The 25,737-nt window shown below is 36.2% G+C and overlaps 3 protein-coding genes across 4 annotated transcripts in view; 1 reads left to right on the top strand and 2 right to left on the bottom strand.

Moving 5' to 3' along the window:
• Positions 1 to 2,287: 2,287 nt before the first annotated feature.
• On the bottom strand, positions 2,288 to 11,485 carry LOC108969552 (poly(A) RNA polymerase gld-2 homolog B-like). Its single transcript, XM_018934336.1, has 10 exons — positions 10,994 to 11,485; positions 9,204 to 10,578; positions 6,537 to 9,115; positions 5,896 to 6,379; positions 5,667 to 5,838; positions 3,694 to 3,837; positions 3,433 to 3,623; positions 3,219 to 3,340; positions 3,032 to 3,147; positions 2,288 to 2,891 (listed from the first exon to the last, which is right to left on the bottom strand). Exons 2-10 carry the CDS (start codon positions 10,290 to 10,292, stop codon positions 2,455 to 2,457), a joined length of 5,334 nt encoding a protein of 1,777 aa, XP_018789881.1. The 5' UTR covers positions 10,293 to 10,578; positions 10,994 to 11,485; the 3' UTR covers positions 2,288 to 2,454.
• Positions 11,486 to 11,967: 482 nt separating this feature from the next.
• On the top strand, positions 11,968 to 13,942 carry LOC108969553 (28S ribosomal protein S30, mitochondrial). The gene is made up of 3 exons (XM_018934337.1): positions 11,968 to 12,544; positions 12,602 to 13,041; positions 13,097 to 13,942. Exons 1-3 carry the CDS (start codon positions 12,051 to 12,053, stop codon positions 13,870 to 13,872), a joined length of 1,710 nt encoding a protein of 569 aa, XP_018789882.1. The 5' UTR covers positions 11,968 to 12,050; the 3' UTR covers positions 13,873 to 13,942.
• Positions 13,943 to 22,684: 8,742 nt separating this feature from the next.
• The window catches only part of LOC108969554 (neuronal acetylcholine receptor subunit alpha-7), a 69,777-nt gene continuing 66,724 nt past the window's right edge, over positions 22,685 to 25,737 (bottom strand). For both annotated transcript variants that reach the window (XM_018934339.1, XM_018934338.1), the window contains exons 12-14: positions 24,672 to 24,834; positions 23,032 to 23,175; positions 22,685 to 22,915 (exon numbers count right to left, since the gene is read on the bottom strand). In XM_018934339.1, coding sequence (XP_018789884.1) covers positions 22,907 to 22,915; positions 23,032 to 23,175; positions 24,672 to 24,834 — 316 coding nt within the window. In that variant the 3' untranslated portion in view covers positions 22,685 to 22,906. The remainder of the gene's footprint in view (positions 22,916 to 23,031; positions 23,176 to 24,671; positions 24,835 to 25,737) is intronic.

The raw sequence follows: 25,737 nt of genomic DNA on the forward strand, positions 1-25,737 counted from the left end.
AAAAAAATTAAATAACTTTTTTCTATTTAATAAATCTGGTTAATTTTTTTTATTTTGCAGATTGACTTTATCATTTACATTTAACAAAAATGGATAAMTGGGACACTGAAACAAGAATTTGGATTGTCCGCCGCTATCACGGCAATCCTTCGAGCAGATGGACCATAATGAGAATTGTAAACAATTTCGCCGAGCATGGGACAGTCAACAGAAGACCTTACCATCGAAACCCTTCAGTTCGAACGGAGGAAACAATCGCTGCTGTAGCTGCTTCCATACAAAACAATCCACCTGTTTCAACAAGAGGTTTATCTGCTCAAATGGGTKTAAGCAGACAGTCATTACAGTCAATTATACACAAAGATTTGGACTTATTCCCATATAAAATTCAAATGGCCAACAAASTGAACGCTGCAGACTTGCCGATTCGCTTGGAACTTTGCCAGAAGATGCTTCAAACGGTGGAAGAGGATGGAAACATGTTGAACTGTCKTTTCATGTCTGACGAGGCCCATTTCGACTTAAACGGCAACATAAACAAACAAAATTGTCGAATATGGAGTGSTTCCAACCCACAGATACTCCATGAGACGGAACAGCATCCACTCCGTGTCACTATTTGATAAGTGAACCTCAATGTTTTGYCATTTTAGCAATGCGTTTTCGCAAAAATCAGAAGTGGGATAGCTGATAAAATTTTCAACAGTTAGTATAGTCGTCGTATTATCATTATCTCTTTCGAGTATCACATCGTCTTATTATTCCTGTTACTTATCGTTTGAAAGAATTTATGAACCAAAACACTGAAATGTGGGCTGTTGTTGTGTTGTAACGGCAGAATTCTGCCGAGTTGACAGTCCTTGGCCGGATAAAAATCCGGGTCCGTTCCGGTTTTCGTAGACCCGACTGTCGTGGGAACGGCTGAAACCTAAATTAGTGGCCGAGCTACTGAAAACACACCCATCTTTATGAAAATAAAAATCTTAACTTTAAAGCAAAATTTCAAAGATGAATCCACTGCGTGAATTAGACGAAGCAATAATGCAAATCGCGCAACCTGATAGTTCTGGAATTAACATTCCCACAGCCAATCAGAAGAAAACTTCTGTCCCAAGTAAGAGCGTAAGGGAAAAGAAGAAGGAAGAGCATAAGAAGCACTTGAATAAGAAGGTAATCCAAAACCGACTGAATCCGAAGCTTGATGCAAAACGACACATTAGCGACGATGATCTCGCTGCCGTGCTTGAGGAGTGTCGCCGTACCGCATTGCAACAACCTGTCCGCGAAGTAGAAAATAAGGTTGAAACTCCCGCACTTCACGAAATGTGTAAGAACACGATCCAGTATTTGTGGATCCGAAATAGAGGTCTCGAACCTGGAGAAGGTCTTGATTGCTCAAGCCTCCACTAAGGTTAATATCGCTCGGAGGCACAATGGCAAGTTGGTAAACGTAGAGGAGTCGGACTACGTAAACAGGGTTGAGAAGAGGTTCACGGTGCTACCAAAAATAGCAAACGTCTACCTGGAGCAAATTGGTTTCTTTGAAATTGAAATGTGGGCTAATAGATATTGCACAGGTTTTGAAAAAAGACCCAAAAGGGAGGAGGTCGCAATGGTTGAAATGCGCTTGATCCAATATCAAAGGACATGGTGRCAGCTAAGATGCTGACAATGACATGTGATGAATTATCCGAATGTTTTGTTGCAGGCATAGGTCRGYTGGAAGTGGTACATTAACTACATAAGGTAAATTGAGATAATGAACACTGTCATTTTGCATGAGGAGGAAATATAATTGGATTATGGAATTACTTAAAAATCACAATCTTCAAATCAGGGTACAGATGTAAAAGTATAGTGGGCAAAAATACTTATTATCATAAATTAATAAATTTAGATTATCGAGCAGAACTCGGGGAAAGTAATTGAAATGCAGAATGAAAATGTTTTAGATCATTGTTGTGGAAAATTTATAAGTGTATGACACAATACTGGATGTAAGAAAATTAAATGCAAGAATTTTTGAGAAGTTCACATATGTCATAAGATACGGTAATACGATAAATTCAAATCTTGCCACATTATCGAAACATATTTACCCGTRGTAAAGTAGAATTATTCATCTGTCATTATTAAAAATCAATTATACTTTTTAATAATTAAACCACTCACTTAGAATGCATAAAAAATAATTAACTACAGTTCATTTGTAAAAGCATTTTCTCACTGACTATGAAGCATTGGAAGTGAATTTTTTTTCAAATGTATAAAGATAGTTAACGACGTATTCTTAACTTAATAAATCATAATATCAGTCTTTTAGCATGACCTGCAGTATGACTAGAGATTTTTCATTTTGTATGGTTCTGCGCAACAATAAAACTTACATGCATGTAGATTTTGAAGAGAATCACGCCACACATGTTTGAATATTTCGCTGCAGTGTAAAATAGCTCAAGAAACCAGCTCTGTTAGTGAACCTCCAGTGGATTTACTATTTCCGTTCCCATTGTTAAATATTTCTTTTGTAACAGGATTGTTGTTGTTTGTCTCGATCGGTAACGACGCCACTGAAATAGCAGGTGACAGATTCGAACTATTGTCTGAACTTAAAAGAGTTGTAGATCCATTCGCATTCATATTTATAGTATTGGAATCCGTAGTAGAAACGTGTGAAGATGCGCTATTATGACAGTCATCATATTGAAAGCCCGTGTGTCTCAACGTGGAGACAATACTGTTTGTTGGCGGTACAATAATTGGTGCAAAAATGGAATTCAAATCTAATGTTTGCTGTAATATTCGCCAAGAAGCCACAAATACTGCTTTGACTCGTTCAAATGTTTCGAAATCATACACCGATCTCGCTGTATTTGTTAAATCAAATGGTTCTAGAAAGAGAAATAAAGCATTCAAATTTATATTACTTACACATTTCCATATATTACATATATTATATTATATATACATATATATATTATAGTATTATATTACATATGTATATACATATATATATTATATATATAACTACCTTCAATGCAGAGCTCCTTCCATTGGTGGATATCGTTTTTCGATGACTTCGCCAGGCGGCACACGTTTATTGGAAGAAGACCACCAGTACGAATTGAAATGGCAAATTGTGTGAAACTGCAACGCAAAAATAAATCGGAACACTATTTTAATACTTCATACCATAATTCAAGCGTTATATGACTTACTCAAAACAACTATAGTACTCTAGAAAGTAGAGAAAAAGTTCACCGATAGTTTGTGTGTTTTTAGACTCATATGGATCAATAGTTTCGTTCATATCCACGTAACCAAAGTCATTTGATCGCAGCTGCAAGTACGTTTTTATTATTAAATCATATTTATTTATATACAAACATGCTTATATGCGACAAAATTAAAAATGTTATTTAAATTACTAACCAATGGAAATTTATCAGGAAATAAATCATGTAAACACGGAAGCACCGCTGGCCTGACAGCGTACTGTAAAAAGTGTATTACCATAAGAACCAAAGAATAGCTGGATATTGTCATATTTTTGGCATTGTTAATGTTATGATATTGCGCCCATAGTTTTGTAACTAACACCATGGGTCGTAAACGCCAATCAACTAAAAATAAACATATCATACGTTGTAGCGAAAAATAAATATATATTTTTTGTATTAAATTTGTACTTACGCTGTGAATAGCAATATAATAAATGTGTGTTTCTGATCCCTACACAGTTGTTAAAGTTTAAATCTACTTCCAGCTGATGAATTCGATCTCTGAAGCGTAATATTGGTACTTTTGCTTCAATAAGGTTGAAATTTTCGAACTCGGCTAGTTATAAAGGAAATAATACAATTAAATTAGTTTGTGAAACTAGATCTTTGAAGAAAACTTAAACAAATATTTGCACACACCGAACACTAAATGCTCACACTCGAACACGCAACCGGTGAAATCCACACAATTTGTATTAATAAATTTAACTGAAAGTTGCCACTCACGTCGATTACAAATGTTCTCCTTCAACCAGGTAACAAAATATTTAAAGCATGCAATAACACTTGAACTTGGCGCGAACAGTAAATCTGTCTTTGATTTTAAGGGTAAGATATATCGCTCTTTTGTGTTATTTAACGTTGATATCGGTTTCAGCAGATATCGAAAAATCGTCCTCTATAATCGACAATAATCGCGACCTTCATGTTTCCCCATTCAATCAGACAAAAATGTTGGCTGAAATTGCTTTGAAGTACAAATTACTAGTGGCAATTATTTACATTTCACTCTTTTATTGACTTTAGCGTGTTTCTTAACTGCAAGTGACTGGTAGTTAACAGGAGGAAGATTGGAAATTACTTACACAATGAGGGAAATAATGAATAAGTAAAGGAAAAAATTATCAAATTTTTTTTTGTTTTTTCACAATCACTTTATATCTACACTTGAAAATTTATTTATGTAATTTTTCAAAGCAATGAAAACAATAAATAAAAAATCAAAGCAAATGTGCAAAATATCGCTTTTTACACTCTCAACTTGTTAACTTTTTTGGATTAAGATATTTTTTTCCAGCTTTGCTAGCTAGTGATAGTTAGCAGTTAAGAAACAAACTTATTTTTGGCATTCAAAATTTGCTAATTTGAAGAAACCTTGGGAAATTAGTTCGAATCATTACGCGTTGATTACTTACTAGACTACAAAAATTTCATTGCCACCGCATGTAGAGTTCAAAGAATAATAAAAAAAAAAAAAAACGGAATCATTAACTTTTATACTCGCAACAGAGTATTATAGTTTTGTTCACCTAACGGTTGTACGTATCACTTAAAACTAAGCGAGATAGATATAGGGATGCATATACATACGTATGTATGTATATAAATGATTTTAGTAGATTGCAGCAGCAAGGAGCGCCGGTGTACAAAWTTTTTTGAAAAAGTGAGCRTGGACCCGCCCTTTAAAAAGTTTGATGTACATATCTCTTAAACCGTTTGAGCTACAGGAACCAAAATTTGTTGAGCACATATACTTACTTCTACCGACAGTGCTACAATGAATGAAATCGGAGGATAAAGCCGCTCACTACCCATATAACGATACTGTTAAAAACTACAAAAAGCGCGATAAGTCAATAACTAAATATGCCRGACATTAAATTTTACCAMYGATATGGTATGAGRGAGCTTTATGGGAGCCGCGATATAACGGGATATAAATTTGCTCGAATAATGTCTTTGTGTGCCCCCTTCCTTATATATTCTTCTCTTATAATGTTATGTCTGTGAGTCAGTTTGTCAGAATAGTTTGAATCGGACCAATACTTCCCTTAGCTTAATATAAAGATTTTCGAAGTTTATCGWCCAACATGTGCATTATCCAATGAAAAAAAGAAAGCGTGTTTTATTCTTAACAGAGCATCTTTGTGCCTTAAAAAGATAAGTTTGAGAAAAACTAATATCAGGACTTTGGAACATCCGGCTGACTTTACTCTTATATCTTTGGTTTTACACTATAAAGTATTTCCCTGTCTTTGATTCTTGCGAGTTGCAAGAATATAAAATGTTCGGTTGCAGTCGATTTTAACCCTTCCTTACTTGTTTAATATACAATTAGTCAACTAATCACTTTATTTAAATAAAAAATAGCAAAAATATAAATACCTGATTTGCTCAGATAATCTCGCAGGACAGTCAAGTTGAACAGTGCTTCCATTCGGGGTTCCACATTTGACGTACTGCGTGACACTAAACACATATCTACATCGGAAGTATCTGCCCCAAATCCGGAAATAGTAGAACCCACCAGATATAGGCCAAAACGTGGATAAGTGTTCTGAAAGCAGGTGTGATTATAAGTATATTATTTCGAACAATTATAAGGAGTAGCAACCTTAATAATAATATAGAGATAGCGCCATAACCGCATTTTCTGCTTGAAGGTCTCCTCAGTTTGTTGAGAGTTTATAAATTTGTTCCAGACATCTTGCGATAGGTTGTCCCATTTCGAGTTATTCAATAATGAGCACGGAGCTTCTTTAGCTTCTATAAGATGTGCTCGGGCTAAAAACCGGTCAGGTGGTGTATGAGTAAAAAATTCATGAACAGTATTGGAAGCAGTACGAATGTGAGTCGTTGGTCCACCAAAGAGCAGATTATGCTGGGGATATACATGAGAAATAGGAGTTGGTGGCGGGGCAGTCATTTGTTGATGATGGTGCAGCGTCTGTTGTTGACTATTACGTCCGACATTACGTTGACGTAACGCAGCTACATTTGTGGTAGTCGTTACTATTCCACCTTGTGATGCTGTTGACTGTGTCAGACGCTGGTGTGGTTGTTGTGACATGATGGCACCACCCATTTGTGGAGTTGAACTGTCAATAATATGAGAAATTTAATACAACTACAAAATATAATAGCAACTGATAAACAGCAAGTTTTCGATAAACTAAACAAGATTAAACTCACTCGATGGTATAATATTTATAAGTAAGATGAAGTATTAAAGTCCAAAAAAATTAATCTACATACCTGCTTTTTATTTGGCCGGCTGACGGTAAGCCCTCTGTCTGGTTAACAATGTTGAGTTGCTGTTGATTGTGCGGATGGTGAAAATGGTGATCATCCTGTTCGCTAAAGCCAGGTGACAGAGTTGCGGTCGGTGTCAGACAAGGTGCAGTTGCCAAAAAATTAGCAGGCTGAGGGTATAAGAAGCTGGAGTTTTGTAACGGACTCCAGTACCCGGCATTCGCAACATGTGCTGACAACGGGGTAGCATTTAAATGCTCTCCGGATGCAAAGTAAAAATGCCGCTGATGAGGATGTATGCTTTGGTTTTTCAGAGAATGTTGTTTCATAGAATTCAAATCATCTTCCGAATAATTATTGGCAAAAGGCACATTTAGCATTGATATAACTCCATTAGTACGAAATGGCGATTGTTGTTGAGGTGAAGGTAATGGTTGAGTCTGGGGCGCGTAATGCTGAGATGTTGAACAAAATTTTGGATTATACCCGAATTCGGTGGGTTCTGGGCTCTGCAAATGTGACATAGCAACAATAGATAACACAGGCACTGGTCTATTAAAATTTCTCGTAGTTGACGAGGAGGTCGAAGATGTTGACGACGATGACGAGAGCGATACTGATTTTGCTTGCTGATATTTATTTCGACGCTGTGGCTGTACCGCTGAATTTGTCGACGAGGAATCCGAGTCATCGTAGTCGCGAGTTTTTGCTCCTTGAACAGCGCTCGGTACTTGATTTGAATCAAAGGACGTGACAGAATCGTTCAGCTGTGCGTAAGAAATCATATTCCCAACCGGATGTGGGGATGTTGAATGCACATGTGTAGAAGGTACATTTAAGGCAAAAGGTGTCAAGCATTTCCCGGATATAAAACTTTGCTGATGTTGTTCTTGCGATTGAAAGTGATTAGGGGTATATGAAAGTACCACAGATGAAACAGCATCTTGGGATTGGCCCCCCGAWGTACTAGCTACAGGCGGAGGTAGTGAAGGGCTACAGCTACGCGATGGAACTGCTGAACCCATGCCAACGCCAGACATACTTGTAAGACTCTCGGTATTAACATAGGTCAAATTATGAATATTTTGATGGGTTTGTTGAGCAGTCGATGGCTGTGAACCACCTGCAGCCGATGTATATTGTTGGTTATGGTAATTTACCTGTTGCACTCTGTGATTACCGCGATGTATAGACGTGTTCACTTTTCTAGGAAGGGTTTCGATTATTAAATTCATTTGAGAGGATGATTTCCCTTTCTGTTGTCGATAAGAACTGGTTGAAGCCTGAGATGAATTAGAGGATACCGATGACGTTGTGGATGACGAGGATGAACACGAATATGACACATTAGAACCGCTATTTGATTTTTTAGAACTCAATAGCTTCTGATGAAACTGCTTGGAAGACCATGAATTATTATTTGCATTATTTCCCTTGGCATTGTTACTAGCATTAACATTTTCGCTGTCTRTATCTTCTACACTATTTTTATGAACAGGAAGCGATTGACCAGAATTCGATGTAGCCTCGCCATTATTTTGATGATTTTGATACGTATTATTGCGCTTAACATGTTGCGAGTAAGCATAACTTCCGCTTCGACTTACAAGTGAACCGCCTTCGTTTTCCGCTTCTCTGTTATACGAAGGATGCAGTGTAACATACCCATGCTGTATTCCGGATAGACGATGCTGCTGTGATTGTTGATAGTGCGACTGGTAGTAGTTATGAAAACGCTGATGGTTTCGATAGGAATGTTGATTTGTATATTCAGCATTGTTATTGTTAACATCGACGCCATCACTGTCCTCTGGACCGTTATCAGAGATATCAGATCTGTTGCTACCGGCCAGAACGTTTTCATTTAAAAGTTCTTTCTGCATAAACGAGGCAATTGTCAGTTGCTGCGGATGATGATGATGGTGGTTTTGCTGGAAGCGATGTGCCCGTTGGTCTCTCATATGATTGCCGCTGTTACCAACGCCAATACCTCCACTGTTAGGCGTATAACGACCATGCATTGGGTGAGATCTTTGTGGTAAAATATTTTGGTAGGAGTATGCGGTATGCACAGGTGACATTACACCTGTATTCTGACTATTGAATGGCGTTATTGTGCGGCTATTGTTTGTATTATTCTTGCACAGTGCCGATAGATTTGCTCCACCAGTCATTTGTACACCTACTGAGTGCAAAAAGTCTAAAGAGTATGAATTGGAGGGTGATGTTCCCGGCGTTGATGCCGTCGGAGAACTGGATGGCGTCGTCAAAGAAACGGAAGAATTTGTGCTTTCGCCTGACGGTTGCGGTGCTACAGGTAGTATTGACAAACTAGCAAATTCGTCTATATTAGTTATATCTTGGAGAGATGATGATGAAGGAGATGCAACGGTTAGTGTTACATTACTTGTAGACTTAACTAAACCACTTGCATTTTCTGCAGCAATAGTTATTTCCACTTTAGAATCGACAGTACTTGTTGTTGTTGCTGTGGCAGAAACTGTGTTCGTAGCCAACACAGTGCTCATCGCTGTAGGATCAGCGGGGTGTATATTCCTTTGACATTCAGTAATTAGTGGAACCTTGAAAATATAAGATTCATTTATATAACTTATTATAGGAATTACAGTGAAATGATAATAAAGTAATTTAGTAATCGCTTTTACGTACCTCATCTGTCGTATTCGATACGTTAGTAGCCCTCCGTTGCCTTTGGCCCTTTATACGTGGAGACGAATAACGGGTATCTATGTTACCTCTGTTATTATTATTGGTATTACCTTTTCGAAATGACTTTTTCTTCGATGTATATGAGTTATTTGCGTATGTAACGCTGATACTTTGTTGAAATTCCGGGTTACTTTCGGCGGAAATTGATAATGCTGATGACACTGACGAAGAGTACGACGATGTTGAACTAATTGAAGAACTTTTACGTCTACTTATGTGTACCCATGGCCATGATAGCGAAGCCGGAGATTCAGTACACTGAGGAGCAACGAGATTAGTCCAACAGCTATTGCAATCAAGGTTAATACTTTTATTTTCACCAACACAATTATGTTTATCGGCGGGTGTTGAGACTGGAAAGTTATCTGTTGAAGGGGCGTGTTGTTTGAACTCTGATTTTGCTCTGTGCGAAGAAAGAGCAATGGAATTGTCAACGGTCGTACCATCGCAAGTATCATCAGGAATTTGTTGTATACATATGTTGTTGACATTTAATGTTGTTGTATTRTTATTTACGAAATCTTCCACTTTACTGTTATCAACTGATATATTTTGTTTTTGCACACATGCAAGATGTGCATCTATTGGGTTCGAAGGATCAGATTCTAACATATCATGATTCTTAATTGGAATATTATTTCTGATCTCCTTACTGTTATTAACAAAATTGTGCTGATGTTGGTTATGATGGTGATGTTGCTGATAGTATTTCTTGCGATTTAAAACTGATGTGGTTGGAATGTTGTAGAACATGTGAGATTGTGRTTTTTTACAATTTTTGTTGTTAGAATTACATTGTTTTGGTGTTTGCAGCGACTTAGTACTGGTATTGTGATTATATATACTAGTTCCATTAAAATACCTCATCTTAGGAGATTCGTTTGTATTGCTACCTTGCGTTTGTTGACTAACATTTGCTTTATTCATCGAATTTGGGGAGCTAGCTTTTACCACATTGTTGCTGACTGGTTGATTTTTTACAGTTGATACGTTTGTAAGTGTTATGATTTTCATGTTGCCTGCAACCATTTCAATCTCAACGCAATACTAGATTTAATATCGAGCTATTTTAAATCAAATATTATTTAACACCCTCCTAAAATTACCGACATTTGTGTTTATTTTACATGTACCGTACAATAGTGTTCTACSTTTTGTAAGAATATCACATATGTAAGTCGGTTTAAAATTTAAGTTTKACTCGTGTTTCAATGTTTGGGCTTAAATACCTTAGTTTCAGAATATATTGACGGATTTTTTTCGGTCATAGTTTCTGTCAACTGGAAAAATATGCGGAATTTATTCCTTCCTTTATCTGAAAGGAAAAACCATGAAACAATTGTTAATAAAATTTTGAATTTTTCATCATGTAATATGCATAACTTTGGCTATGCACAGTACAAGAAAAGCAATTACAACGGGATCTTAAAATGTAGTACGGCTTTGAGAACCAATATTATTTGGTAACTATGAAATTGAATAGATATAAAAATCTATGGTTTGAATACAAATTACAATTAGGTAAAAAATACAGCAATTATATGTTGCTGGAAATTAATTAGCAAATATTACAGCAATTGTTTTTAATGCTAATTGTTGTAAAATGATTGGTCATTAAATAAATTAAAGTCGAAATCTTTTTATACACGTATCTATAATGTTACTGGAATATATTTTTATGTGAAGTAAAAAATAGATTTCATTAAAATTTAAATMACATATGTACATACCTCATGAGCCAAAAGTAACTGCACTTCCATTAATCGGCCATATTCTAACGGCTCTTAAAAACTGCAACTCACCGATTATAATACATCTACTGAAGTCCCGCTTTTTATTTGKTATCGAAAGTTTCAATATTTTCACAATAAGGGAATTTAAGCAATGACTTTCTGAATGTGGTTCTGTTTGTAACACGAAATCTTTGAGACACAGACTGTATTTACTTCCAAATTCACTACAACATTGCCTCAAAACCAAAATTCATTGAATTGCACATTATGGTTCAGCACACATCTACATACAGCCGGCTCTACAGTACCGACTAAAAATGAAGCTTTTTTTCTTAACGTCAGGCGGTTTTCAAAATAATGCACTTATAATAACAAYTATTATTATTATATTTTGAATTTTTTAATTTTATTTTAAATATCTTGTCCGCACTGATGGAAATTGTGCAAATTATACTCTTGCGAATTTCCACTCGATTCCGTTTTCCTTCTTTCCGCGTGTGACTTTTAGAATTGTTGTTGTCAGAGTTTGTTTTATAAATTGTTTTAACCTGCAGGGTTGCACAGAAAGTTGCTTATTATATAGTCTTTAAACCTCATGAAAAGGTACTAAAATAAAGGATATTTGTTTCACTATATTTCTCTAGAGATTGCGCCAGTTACATGCTTAACTTTTAATTAACAATTATTATGAAAGTTTTTGTATCAATTGTTTATTCATGATTCATAAACACTGCGTTCCAATCATAACAAAAATTTCAAATTTCAAATATCAAATAAGAGAATATTTAAATATTTATATACATATATTARWGTAATAATGGAAATATTACGRAAAAAAAGCAATTTCATACGACGACCTGAATGGACGTAAATATTCCTATAAGTTGTGATGAGACTATTGGAACAGCTCTTTACTGAACGAAACTATACAAAATCTGTGTGGCAACATTTTTAATCTGTATCAGCTGTTCTTTCATAACCTGTTCAATAAGAATTTAATAGGCACTCAGTTGTGAAAAATTATTTATATTGRAATATTTTTGTGTGATAAAAGATGTTAAGTTTAGGTATAAGATGGGAAACCTGTAGGAAGCTACAGATACTTTGTACATCACCTTGCCTTACATCTCGGTTACAGTCAACAGTAGCAACATCGACCAAAGCAAGCAATGCACGCGATAACACCGAGTATACTGATGAGCCAATTTATCCCGAAATACAAGATTTATCATTTAAAGCACGAAAACTGCGTGAAACTGGAAGTTGGCATGAGGAAATACGCAAAGTACCAACCGTGGAAGAGAAGTTAATCAAGATTAACATGCCTCGTTATTATGGATTCAAAGTAGTAGATTTGAGTGACTCGAAAGTGCCATACAACAGTTTGCCTGCCATGCAGCACTATACTCGCACTATTTACGAAGATGTTAAGAGTAAAGATCCTTTACAAGAAACCSCACAAACAGATGATCAAAAATTTGAAGTATATACTGAATCAATTAAATCTGAAATACAAGAATCAATTGAATATGTAAACGATTATTTTAGGTAAGTTGTGTAATGTGTAAATGATATATTTTTTTTATATAAGTATATTTTTTCTAGTAATGCATATCCAGATGCAGCGAATATGGAACCACAGGAAAGGGAAAATATATTCGCCCGACTTATTGTTGAACAAGTGAATAGAACACTAATTAATGTATTGTCAAGTGATTTTCTTCATCTCCAAGAATCAGAAATTGATTACASTCCAAGACACGAAGCTTTTTGGTCAGTGGGTGGAATAAATCCTCCAAAAAACGTTGTAAGGAGTAAAAAGGGCCGTAAATGGCAAAAAGAAATGGCAAACGATCCTTATAACCGTTTCATGCAATATTCAGGAAAGCCTTTTCTTGCAATAAGACATCGGAACCAAATCACTCCATGGAAAAATGAGTCGGAATCAACAAATATCGAATTGGCGAAAACTGTTCCACGTTTTAACTATGATCCACGTACCCTAGGATATGTCTGTAGTCATCAACACCTAACCAATATTCCAGGTAAAAAAAACTAGTTTTTTTTGGGTAAATAAAAAATGTGTGTGTTTATATTAAGGGTTCTGGCCTGGCAGCAGAAATATTTTTGGGAGCATTTCTTATCAGTCACGAGCTTTTCTTCAAATAAGACCAGATACATACGGAGTTGAAGATTTCAAAGAGGCTTTGCACGCTCATGCAATTCAAAGTAGCTATTCTTGGTTACTGGGACAAGCTAGTTACAACGGATTTAATACTTTTAACGATCTTACGTATCCAATGAATACACAAACCATTGTAACAAATGGACGTGATTGGTCATTTTACGAATACCAGTTAAACACGTTACTTGTACACTCACATCATGTAGATGATAATCCGAAAGTTAATTTTTGCCGAGGAACTGCCGAGATCAAACTATATGGTGAAATAAATAGTTCTGGTAAAGTTGTTGATTTTAATGAGGATGTCTTGCGGCATCTTCTACGCTTTTATATAAATGCACCGGAGATCCATAGATCTGCAAGCGAAAGGCAACCCTATTTGGGATCMGTTGTAAAGTATATAGCTGACTATGAAAATGCGGAGAAGCGCGAATTTTTAGAACGTGTGTTTAAAAATTTAATGTCCAATAGACCTCGACATTTAGCTATCCCTGAAATCTATCTTTGGGAAAAGATTTATAAAATTGATAACAAAACGAGRGTCATGGAGCCAAAACGTCGCTTCTTTGAGTTAGGCATAAATCCATGGTTGAGAACACTGGATCAACATCAAAAGGAGTATATACCAAGAGCATTGCGACCAGAAGGACCAAAGAGTAAAAAGAAGTGGAAGCAGACTTTTTATCCCTAAATTGTAAATTAATTTTATACGAAATCATTGTTAAAAGCGTTCTGAACCAAACAAAGTTTTGAAAACAAAATATTTTTCTATTAGCGAAATTTGGGTTTAAGGCATCTAGTGATTGTACTATTTAAAACAAATCTGTAACAATTGTTCCATGCTATAAAAGTATTCCTTCTTTCATCGGTAAGTATAATCCTATCAATCGAATATAAAGTAAGAAGCATAAGTTTACAATCGTTKTCTCCAAATCTCATCGTCCTCATTACAATCATATATCTACCGTTATTAACTCTTAGATTAGATATCTAACATAGTTTCCGGATARCGATCACCCCTGCTATTGGTCGCTCCATTTCAGACGAAAGAACCGMGGAAATCCGCCGATGACGTCAGGCTTATCCCTGTTTTACTCATTGGTGATTCCACTTYTCTTAGTGGTTCTCTAGTGGTTAAGGTCTCTGCTCAATTAATAAATCTCAGCCAAGCTGAATGTCTGAATAGAAATATTATATGAGGTCTTCAGCCGAAACCAACAAATCTGTCCCATATTTCTTTGTTATCGGAAAAGCACGAACTGGGTAGTTTAGACTAAAACTGTAAAGCTGAAAAAGTGAACTCACTCAGAATCCTTACTTATGTGGMAGTGCTCTCACGACAGTCGGGTCTAAGCAACCGGAACAAACCCGAATTTTTTATCCGACAAAGGACTGTACATCAACAACAATAAGGCATGATCAGCGGGCGTAGTATACCTCATCTAGATTTTACATAGACATAATTGTGGCGGAGTATAGCGAACTGCTCATTGAGTTAATTTGTGTCTTAATCCAACTGCATTTTGGTTGAAGTTTTGCAATTTGTTATTAACTTAAACCCAACTGAACCCATCAATCTGTAGTATACGGTTTTCGACTTTGTAACAGTTGAATTGACTAGAGTATCGAAAAAGAACAACTTCTGGCTTACACCGTACACCAAMAATTCGTTTTTACACCTATTAGACGTCAATGGCAACATTTAAACTCGCCACTCAAAGGTTCGCCTGTTTCAACAATTCGATTTGTTTATGTTTATGTTTATGGATTGTTCAATAGGGACGCTACAAAAGTAGACCGATAGGGACAGCAAAAGACGTCATCTTTTGACATTTCTCTTTACTTAAGTTTGCCATTTCATCATGGAAAGATATACGATCCAACAATGAGACGAAATTAGTAAAATTTACTACCGAAATTCGGAGTCTGTGGTCTCAACTTTAAGAGCGCTRCGTCCAATTTATGCGCGTATTAATCGTCCAATCAGATCAACAATTGTCTACACCGTACACAGTACAAAATATTCTCGTGSCAGTGAGACAATGAAGTGCCGGTAGTGCCRAGAATATTGCTGCSACTGGCGCATCAATTGAGGAGGACCCAAAGCAGTCTCTCACACATCGTTCTCAAGYGTTGGGCGTTGACGTCGTTGTGGCGAGTTTTGAAGAAAATACCTTGGCCTACATCCTTACAAGATCAAATTGACGCAAGAAATGAAGCCACTTCGTCATAACAGAATCGTCGTATGTTTGTGAATTGGGTTGAGCAACAACGTGAAATTGAAAACGTTCATTGAAAACGTTCATTGAAAAATCATCTTTAGCGATGAGGCTCAAATGTGCGTCACTGGTCAGGCAGCAATCCACGCGTGCTCCATGAATCACCATTACCGTACTTCTTCCGTGATGATCATGACCGGCACGTTACTGTGAATGGGAATCGCTACCGCTACCGCTCACAATCGATTTATTGAAAACCATATTTGGTGAACGTGTTATCTCACGATATGGCCCAGTCAATTGACCACCTCGGTCGTGGGATTTGACTATTTCCTGTGGGGCTTATGCATACTATTATCATACGCATATCGAATGTGAGATTGCAGCAGTATCGATTATACTTGGAAACAACCCCCTCCAAAAAGGGGTTCAGCGTCTGAACATCTGCAAGCTTGCCCGTGGTGGTCATGCAAGAGAAGTCGAGTTCCACATGTAATGGCATTGAATTATTATTGATATCTAAAACCGGTTTTATAAAAAACCCGTTATAAGCGATTCACTGTCTACCAAGTTTCTGCGAATTGTTATCAAGCGAGCAGCGAAATTCGTATCCGGCTAAAACAAGCCCAGCTCTCCTGTGAACTCGCTATGGAAACTCTCTTCAGGCGATTTGTATTCATATTCACCACCCTCAACTATATAATAATAAAAGTAGACAAATGTTTGCTGCGTTTTAAATTTTTATTGTGCCTTTTCACCGCAATTGAAATGTATTACCTTATAGCTTAGCCTAAATTAAAACTATGTATGTATGTATGCATGTACTGCTGCTAATACAATAACTTAGTGTTTGACTTGTTGTTCTTTAACCATAGTTTAGCTTGTTGATTTTGCTGGTCGTGTCTGATATTCTATAATATATTGTATGTTGCTTCACTCTTCTAGTTAATATTGTTTCTCAAATTTAATTTGTCTAATTTTTACAACCATATTTGTTTATGCATTTGTTGTTAATAGTTGATTGTTGAATTTAATAAGCATTTTGYTTGGTTTTTTGCTTATTTTACTTTTTAACTTTGAGGTTATCCCTCTTGTTTACTTTTTCGTTTTCGTTTTCTATTCGAGTTTTGGTGTTTTCTAAAATTATGACTATGACTATTTCATAAAAACGGTTCTGAGCACTCGGATCGCAGAATATGTGGGTGTTTGGGTTTGTTCGATTATCTTATTTTTAAGCAATTTCATTTAATTCGTATACATGAAAGAAAAAATAAAACGAAATGCTTCTATTCGTAAAAAAAGCCGAATGTTTTAAGAGTTTGGGCAGCCCCCCCCAAATGGCGGACTAGAATTTACTATGTGAGCAGAATAAAGTTTCTGTTAATTCAATAAGTTGCCTAGAAGTGTCGCCGCTAAAATTAAAAGTCTGATTAACGGTGTTAGCGTTAAACTGGCAAAATAAAGAACAAGATATTTGTGACTATGGTGCCTCATTCAAGTGACTGCTCTGAACTTAAGTTACCACAGAAGGTAAGGCAGCAAGCACGAACAGATTCGGACCAGATTTGGATTGAAACAGAAGAGTCTGTAACGCATAAAGCAATTAGGCTTCTTAATTTTGTGAACTAAAATTTCGAAAACTGTTTTAACATTCCTAATGTGWATCTTTCGGGGATTTTCGATTTAAATTGCGTGCTTTGTTTTGAGTTTCCGTTATAATAACGTGTGTATTTTTTGTAAGTTTTGCTGTTTTGTGTGAATTTGTGACCTATATGTTTACATATTCGTGTGTCGAAAGTTATTGAACAGTTTTTGTTGTTGTTTGTTTTGCTTTGTTTTCATTTATTTAATTACGTCTTTAAAATGCTTCTTTTTTTGTGTTTCTCTATTAGTGTTGTTAAAATTTTCGCTTACATATTTAATTTAGATATTTGCTTTACACAATTTTGTTGTTGTCATTTGGGTTTTTGCATTTCAATATTATTGTTATTGTATACATACATACGAACTGTTGTAGCATTTCCGTTTCATTATCCGCTATTTAGCATAATAATGCGTATTTTTCATTGTTTTAGTAAGTAGCTTTAGACCAATTAGGTGTGTGTATGCACGCGGAAAGCACCGCACCGCACCGCACCGCACACGCAAGCGCCACACACGTACGCACGCACGCGGCGAGCCAGAAAGCAGCTGGAAGCGTTTGGCCTATATGCACTTACCGCTCACATACTTATACACGAGTATATATGTATGTATGTATGTATATGTGCCTTAGTTTACTTAATAACAACGCTGTAACAACGTAAGATCAAAGCAAGTCTGCAAAGCGGGAATGCGTGGGATTAGGGTGAGGTGGATGGGGGGAAGTCGAAATGTTATTGGCAATGTGCGAGCTAGTAGTTGTGTGTATTGATGTGTGTGTGTGTGTGTGCCAGCAAGCGCTTAGTTGTTGCGTATTTAGGTACTAGATTTACTACACTTAAGATATTCGTAACTTAGTCGCGCTCTGCGTCATGTCTTCGTAGTTGCCAACTCTACGTAGTTGAAGAAGAAACCGAATTTAGTTGAGGTTCTTGGCATTCTACTACTTAGTGTTTATTGTATATATAATTTATTTATTTTTTACAGTTTTCTAATTAAATCAATGGAAATTCGTAGTTGGCCCTGCAATTACTTCAAAAKTTGCAGTATTTTTTTACAAATGAAAACGGGTTTTATAAAAGAGATGCGTGGCGCGGGGGCCACGAAATAAGTCGGAAACCTCTGGTTGATTATGAACAAAACGATTGTCTTTAATGTTCGAATTGGCTTATTTTACGAAACAGTTTATTTACTTGGCATAGAAAACAGTTAAACTAAAGATATATACGTATTGTCGCTGACGCATTTACCGTTGTAAGATATGTTTGCATACGTGTTTCAATTTTGATTTATTTATTTACTTTTCAAGTTTCAAGCAATTCAATTAGGTAGTCTAACTGGTTAAGTAAAGAAGCTTTAAGAAAGCTCTGCTGTTGTTTTTGTTGTTCGTTGGTTTTCGTTTTGAAAAACGAAATGATTCGAAACTTTGTTAGAAATAGTTACAGTTCGGCGAGAGACGTTTGGTCTCACCTTCAACTCGTTGCATCGTGGTCCAAGGTTTCACACTTAATTTGCTCCCGATTGGAGATGGGCAAAGAAGATTTCCGTTCTCAAATTTTCACACAATAATCTCAAGATATTGTACATTAATATAAAAAAAAAAATATAAAAAAAACTACCCCCTTAAGTGAAAGATTTTTAAATTCTATGTTTTTCTTCTATTCGAGTTAAAGTAGCATCCGCCTTCATTTTATTTATAGAGARTTTCGTTGCTATTTCTGCTTACAGTACTAGCCAGAGACGAATATTTATCGAGCAGATTATTAGATTATTGTTTKTAACTATTTATGTACTGGAATTAAAGCTCTACACTTAACAAAAAGCGAACAAGTTAAGGGGCAACCCTCTTCGTTATGTCATTGGCCGAGCCCGGTATTTGCGCATTTATTAGCCTTAGCAGCGGCTCGGAGCTAGARCAGGAATTTAGTGTCATTGCTTCAATCAAATCATTTTAATATTAAATGTTCAAAAATAAAAAGACTTGAACCACAATTCCGCAAATTGTATATACTTGGGTGTACTTAAAGAAGTAAAACTATGAAGCTTTTGATAGAAAGTTGCCTTCTTTTAAAATGGTTCTAGAGCTTACCAAATAAATAATTTCGGTAGCTATAATCATGCCTAAGTGTGTACCTTGTACCCTGAGCATATCACGAGATTCCACATTGCTCCGCGTTTCTTCCGACGGGGTGTGTATGGAGGTCATACAATGCTAGGGTTGTTCAATAGCAGTGTCAATCGGGTGTCTAGCAAAATATAGTGAGGTTGTCGAATGATCTACTCCATATCGCTCTTTCACTTAATTTAATGAAACTTATCAACTGAAATTGAAACTCTAAACGAGTTTCTACGTTTTGCTTACGCCTATGTTTGTATTACTTAATTACGCCCATAATGTAYGTATGTATGCATATATTTGGTTTTGATTGAGTATTATGCGCTTACTTTTGCCTATGTTACAATTTAATTTTAAGGAAGACCATTGTTTTCACGCATTCAAATTTCCATATTTGCTTGCACTTTCGCGTGCAATTTAGCTCGGTTTGWCATTGTGTTCTTCAAATCTACATATATATATATATATACGTTTATAAATGTACGTGTCTGTTGCTGTGCAGTTGTGTGTGTGTGCATGGAAAGGGTGGGCGTAGGTTGCGGGGGTATTTACAAACTCATTGCAGGCGGCGGCGGATCGCTGCAACCATCTACAGCAGTTAGCGATGAGATGAAGTCACTCTGTGCAAGCGTGTGTGTGTGTATGTACAAATGTGTTCGTGATTGTAATATTTTCGATTTACTAGCTAATTGTCTTCTCTGCTCTAACTGCRTCGAATTGTAATAAAAATAACCGCGCTTGTCTAAACTAAAGCTTCGCTCCAATGTGGATCTTCCACTCGTTCCAAGCGCCCATATACATATGTTTGCGTGGATGTATCAGTTATGGAGATACGCATGTGTGTGTGTGTGTGTATACAAGCTAAAACTGTTGTATTTATCTATTGTGACTGCGACTTGCYAAGTAATATCTAAAGTTTCTGCTCATATTATATAATTCTAGCGCTCTTGTTGCTTCTCTAATTTGCTGCATAAGGATGTACTGCTATATATGTAGGTATGTAYGTATGTTTTGTAACACTAGCTTTATGTACGGTATGTACTATGTATTTGGCTATTTGTTTGTCGATACAAAAGCATGTCAATGTGACACAAATAATTTCCAATTCGCTATTTATATAAATATGTATATATGTATATATTCGTAACGATATTTGTGAGTATGCGTATGATAGATATATGTTGCTGCGCCTATAACTATGCTAACGTTCAGTGAATAGAAATTTTATTGTTTATCTTTTCCAATGAAAATGCAAGAATGTTGCCATACAAATATGTGTGTATGTATGYCTACGTTTCTAGGTCATAATTATTGGTTTAATTCAAATTTATATATTACCTACGCTACAGTTGCGCGGGAAGGCAAAACTATGCTGTTAAAATACATATGTATTACTGAAGTGCTCAGAGCATGTTAAATAGGGAGGGAAAAAGGCGAAGCTGAGAGATCTTGTGGGCAGCATACTGCAGGTTCTGGGTGTACAATGATCTATGCAGAAACTTTGCACACCGCCACGCGCATCAATTCGCGATTTGCTCTTGCTTTCTGTGTTCTGCGCTTCGAAACTCTCAGTTTGTTTTTAGCCACAGTGTCCCAGTGTCTCTCTGTCACTATTGATAAGCCGAGGAGTGTCCACGGTMGTTATACTAACCTAAAATATCGCTAATTATTCATTAACACATATCTCAGGGTATTATTGGCAACCTTATACAAACTCCTAGCAATATATAGTCATACATACACAGATATGTACATATGTATATGTAAATTTATTGCGATTTTTCGTTATGATTGCTTTAATTGAAGACTTTTAGCGCAATGTCATGCATTTTTAGACTTAAATCATCATGTTTTACTCGCTGTGTCCTATAATATATCTTAGAGGGTAGAGTCTACGCACGAAATTTGTTAACTTTTTGCTGTTTAAATTGCATCAAAACGTTTGTAATATACAATTGGCTACGCATGTAATTCAACGACTTATTGYTATGTAATGCATCAACCGTAATTGTGTCTTAGACTTAAGTATATCTCCTAATTATATTGCATGTTTCAAATGTAAGTGTTTGCTTTTAATTCCAACTTTTTATTATTATTTTCTATTTTTTGGTTTTTGTTTTTGTTTTCGTTTTCTCTTTTATTCTTTAAATTATTATTAGTGTTCTCTTTTGCTATTGTATTGTATGTATTGCATGTATATGGAGCATTATTCTCGTTAACAAGTACTTAGGTAATATCCTTATACCTTTTTCTACTTTATAAAATAGTTAACTTTATACTTTCTCGATATTAAGTACAATAGATATTTGAATTTTCGCAGCTTGCTCTCTTTTGCCTACGACGTCGGCAATTTGAGTTCGGTTASAAAATGAGTTGGGCGATCTCTTGAAAGAGAGTGCGCGGAAATGTGAGTACTTCGACTGCTGCAGTCGTGCGGAAGTAAGTGTTGTATGAGTGTAACGTTAATTGCACAGACTCGTAAATCTATAGCCTATATAGTTATGAAGCACTTTACTAGATTTGCTGATACTTAGAATCTTTTTTGTATGTTAGTTTGTATCATAGTTAGAATTATGACGGCAAATGTCTTTGCAATTTTCACAACTCCTTTCCACATATACAGTCATTTACGCTTAATTCACATTTTGCTTTCGTTTTCATTTATCACATTTTCTATGCTCATATGTCAAGTGAAATTTCCAAGTGCCAAGCCACTTGAAATCGGTTCATAAAAACTAATATCATCAAAATACATGGTTTCCGAACTATTTGACTATCAATTGACTGATAAGCCTCTTAGCTGTCACTTCCCTGGTACTCAGCTTATCGACTTCGAGTTAGCTGTATAATTAGAGTTAGACACACATATCTTACAGTGTACATTTGACATTTTCTACATGCGAATTAAATTCCTCATGCACATTTTTACACCAGCAATTTTTTACTTATCACAGCGAACTCTTATTCACGTTTTATTATTGCCTTTTTCTTATATCCAATTCAACTTAGTTCAACCGAAACATACATAGCTATGAAATTAGAGAGAAAGGAAAATTAAAGTACTCGTATGAACCAAACACCTCATCAGTCAGAGCTCATATGTAGCTCAACTCATCAGTTCATTCTCAACCTAATATATGATGTAATATGGCTGAGATTATGCGAGCCTATATACTAAATTTTTTTGTTTTAGATTTTAGTTCTCTATAAAGCCCCAATATTTGTCGATGCTTGATCAAATATATAGAAACAGGGTTTAAAAGTGGGTAAGAAAAATTCAGCACCTTCTCAGTCAATCCAGAATATATTTAGATCGAGTCATCGATGTGGCGTTAAGCGAATTAGGGGTAAGTGAAGTTCATTGAAATTGYACTGTTGTGTGTTTGGTTCACGGATCAAAACTAGAAAGAGAAAATTCAAGAGTCTATTAACATTTGTAACGGGTGTTGTTGTTTTACTGTTATCATTTACTGCGTAAAAACCTAAAATTGTTACAACTTCGGCATAAAATTACAATTTTTCTTTCGTTGACTGAGGCACATTTTGTTTTTGTTATTTGCATTTTTTGCTACATGTGTTGTTGATTTTTTCCTTCCATAGTTAGAGGTTGAAAATCGCTCTGTTGACATTTGACATTGAAACACAAAAACGACGAATAAAAGTTTCTTGATTGTAATCGTAGCTTTCCGCGTTATCGCCTGCACCAAATGTTGCTTTTGTAGTTGCCAGACTTTAGACGTTGACACAAATTATGGGAACTGCGAAGAGAAATTCCAAGTTAAATACGATTGAAAGAGTAATAATAATAATAAAATAAAGTAAAATAAAAGCAAGGCATTCGGCAGAGCATATACTCATCCGGAACGGTACTTACAATGAAATGTGGTGCAGAGAAGAGTACCGCCAGAGTGGCAATTATTGTAAACAGCGTGAAAATTATAAGGCACAAGCGATCAACTACCATCGCTGCGAATTTCCAGTCGCGCGTTACATCGCCCGTTTCGTCCTCTTTCTTCAGCTGAAAGTAAGAATTAAAACATATATTATAGCTTTTGCTATGCCAAACCCGTTTTTTATATCCTAGTCATCGTTGTCATAACTTTTTCACTAAAAAAATATTTTTTCTTAAAAAAACAACATTGAGTGCGCTAAAGAATTATTTTCATGGTAGATGAGCATTTACTTCGTTATATAATTTCATAGTCAGTATGGAAGTAATATAAAATATACACAGCTTAATGTTCGACAAATCTCTTTGAAGTTATCTAAAGTAAAGCTACTTAGTATATCGGCGAATATGTGTTAGCACTTAACCATACACGGTTGGCCCATAACGACTCTTTGACACGAAAATTAGATTATCTTCACATGTGATGCAATGGATCTATTGAAATATTCATGATTTGACACATTGATAGCGTAAACAAAGCAATACATTTTCAAACTAAAACGAGGGTAGACGTTCGTCGGCACGCTCACTGTCAAATACCCAGTAGGAAACTGCGAAACTTCAAATTTAGTTAGTTGCATCATCTCATAAAAAAATACTTTCATATTTTGAATGCATTTTACATTCTGATTTGCTTAGAAACGGCAGAAGGGCTCATTCACATACAACTTTCCTCGCTTTGCGTGACATTTCATACACAAACAACGAAGCGAAAAAATAAAGGATYAAGATTTTCTTTCTACTAAAAATTGTGACTGCGGCTTGGCAAAGCTCAAAAATATGCATTTTGCTTAGTTTCGCGCCCACTTTTTGATGTGAACGCACTCATACAAGAAATGTCTGACGCAAAGCAAAGCAAAAATTCTATAGGAAGAGGCTATAAACGATTTAGCATAATATTTTTTCAAGCACTTTCAGACATAGTCTTTTCGAATGTTGTTATCAATGATTGAAGATAGATGACTTTTGGGACTGTCCGGGTCAACTTCATCAGATTGTATTTTACCGTTAATGCATATCCACTTTTTTATAACTCAATTTCGAACTAATAGTATGTGTATTCAAAACTCCCGAAGCCGATCAASGGATATTTAAGGCTGCATCAACTTGTTCTCAATTTTTATAGTAAAAACTGATGACTCGCGTTTTCCTTGCAGAGTATGTCCACCACTTCAAGAAAAGTCGACAGTCATCTTTTCACTGTGAAGCGACGCGTGCTCACATATCTAGTTACAAAGTGCCGCCTTGGCGCCCGCATGCCATCACAAAGTCCGTATTTCAGTGCCGTCAATTTCAAATCTTATGAATGACATCATTAAAATCGAAAACAATAGACTATCAATGAAAACCGTCATCTCATATTGTGTGCGCTCACAAGTGTGCATCTGATTGTGTTTGCTATTTCCGCTTCGTTTGGCGCCCTGTGAGTATCATGCATTTTTGACACACCCGTGCACGTGGGTGAGCCAGCASCTACACACTCACATCTCACGCACACCTTCTTCAGGYGCCCAAGTGCCGGTAATAACAGTAAAGGTAGATTGTTGTCAATTTATTCGCCTCACCTGATCTGTGATCCATCGCAGTTCTTTCAGGATAAGCGCCAATTCATACTCGGCAGATGAGCTGAGGCAGGTGTGCGACATGGCTTCGTGCATCCGCGCATCGCCCACTGGGCCGACAGGGCCGACGGGACCCACCGGACCGACGCTGCCGTCATCGCCTTGCCTGTAAAGGGAGAATTTTAAATATGCACACTTACATATATACATACATACGCAATGAAAGTATGTATGAATGTATGTAAGTGTGTTGAAATGTATGAGTATGTGGTACACATGGAGAACCTATCAATCACTGGTATACGAGCCCAATCAATATGGATTCCGTTGACGTTCTTCGAACAAATTAAATTGTCCTTTGAATATGCAAACAACTTTGACTATTGATGATAGCGTGATGCCRTTATAGCYAGCTCGTTTGTGCTATTATTCATAGTTACAGTTGACAACGATACATTTTAAGACGAGGGGTGAAGTTATGAAGTTTCGACATCTGATTTCAAATTAACGTCGGAAACTTAGAAGTTGGTTGAGAGCACAGTTTTATTAGTCTTATAAATGGTTCAGAGCAACCGTGGCCCTGGCCGTGTCTTGATATCATTCACATTTAATTAAAGCAATAAAGGCATACTACAACCACGTATATATTCCATATAATCATATATTGAATAACATCTTACAAATCACTTGATAATAGGTTGTCAAAAAATTCTTGTGGTATTTCTTGCGGTATTTTTATTGAATTTTCAATTGTACCAAAAATTTTTTTTGATGACTCATGACCAGCTCTTGACTGATGATACGGCTGCTACTATGCCGGTCTCTTTCGACCTATTCAGCGATTTTATCGCAATTTTCGACGACAGGCCTTCCGGAGCGTGGCGCATCTTCGACCACCTCTACACCAGAACAAAAACGTTGAAACCATCGTTGTGCGGTGGAAATGGAAACTGTATCGGGTCCATAAACTGCACAAATTTTATTGCCTTTATCGTAGTAGTACTGTGAAATATGCCGTATTTTCTCTTTAGTTTGCTCCATGTTTGCGACTCTATAACTCACCAACGAC

The sequence above is a fragment of the Bactrocera latifrons genome, unplaced genomic scaffold, assembly GCF_001853355.1.
Source record: "Bactrocera latifrons isolate USDA-ARS-PBARC rearing strain unplaced genomic scaffold, ASM185335v1 scaffold_257, whole genome shotgun sequence".
Classification (NCBI taxonomy): domain Eukaryota; kingdom Metazoa; phylum Arthropoda; class Insecta; order Diptera; family Tephritidae; genus Bactrocera; species Bactrocera latifrons.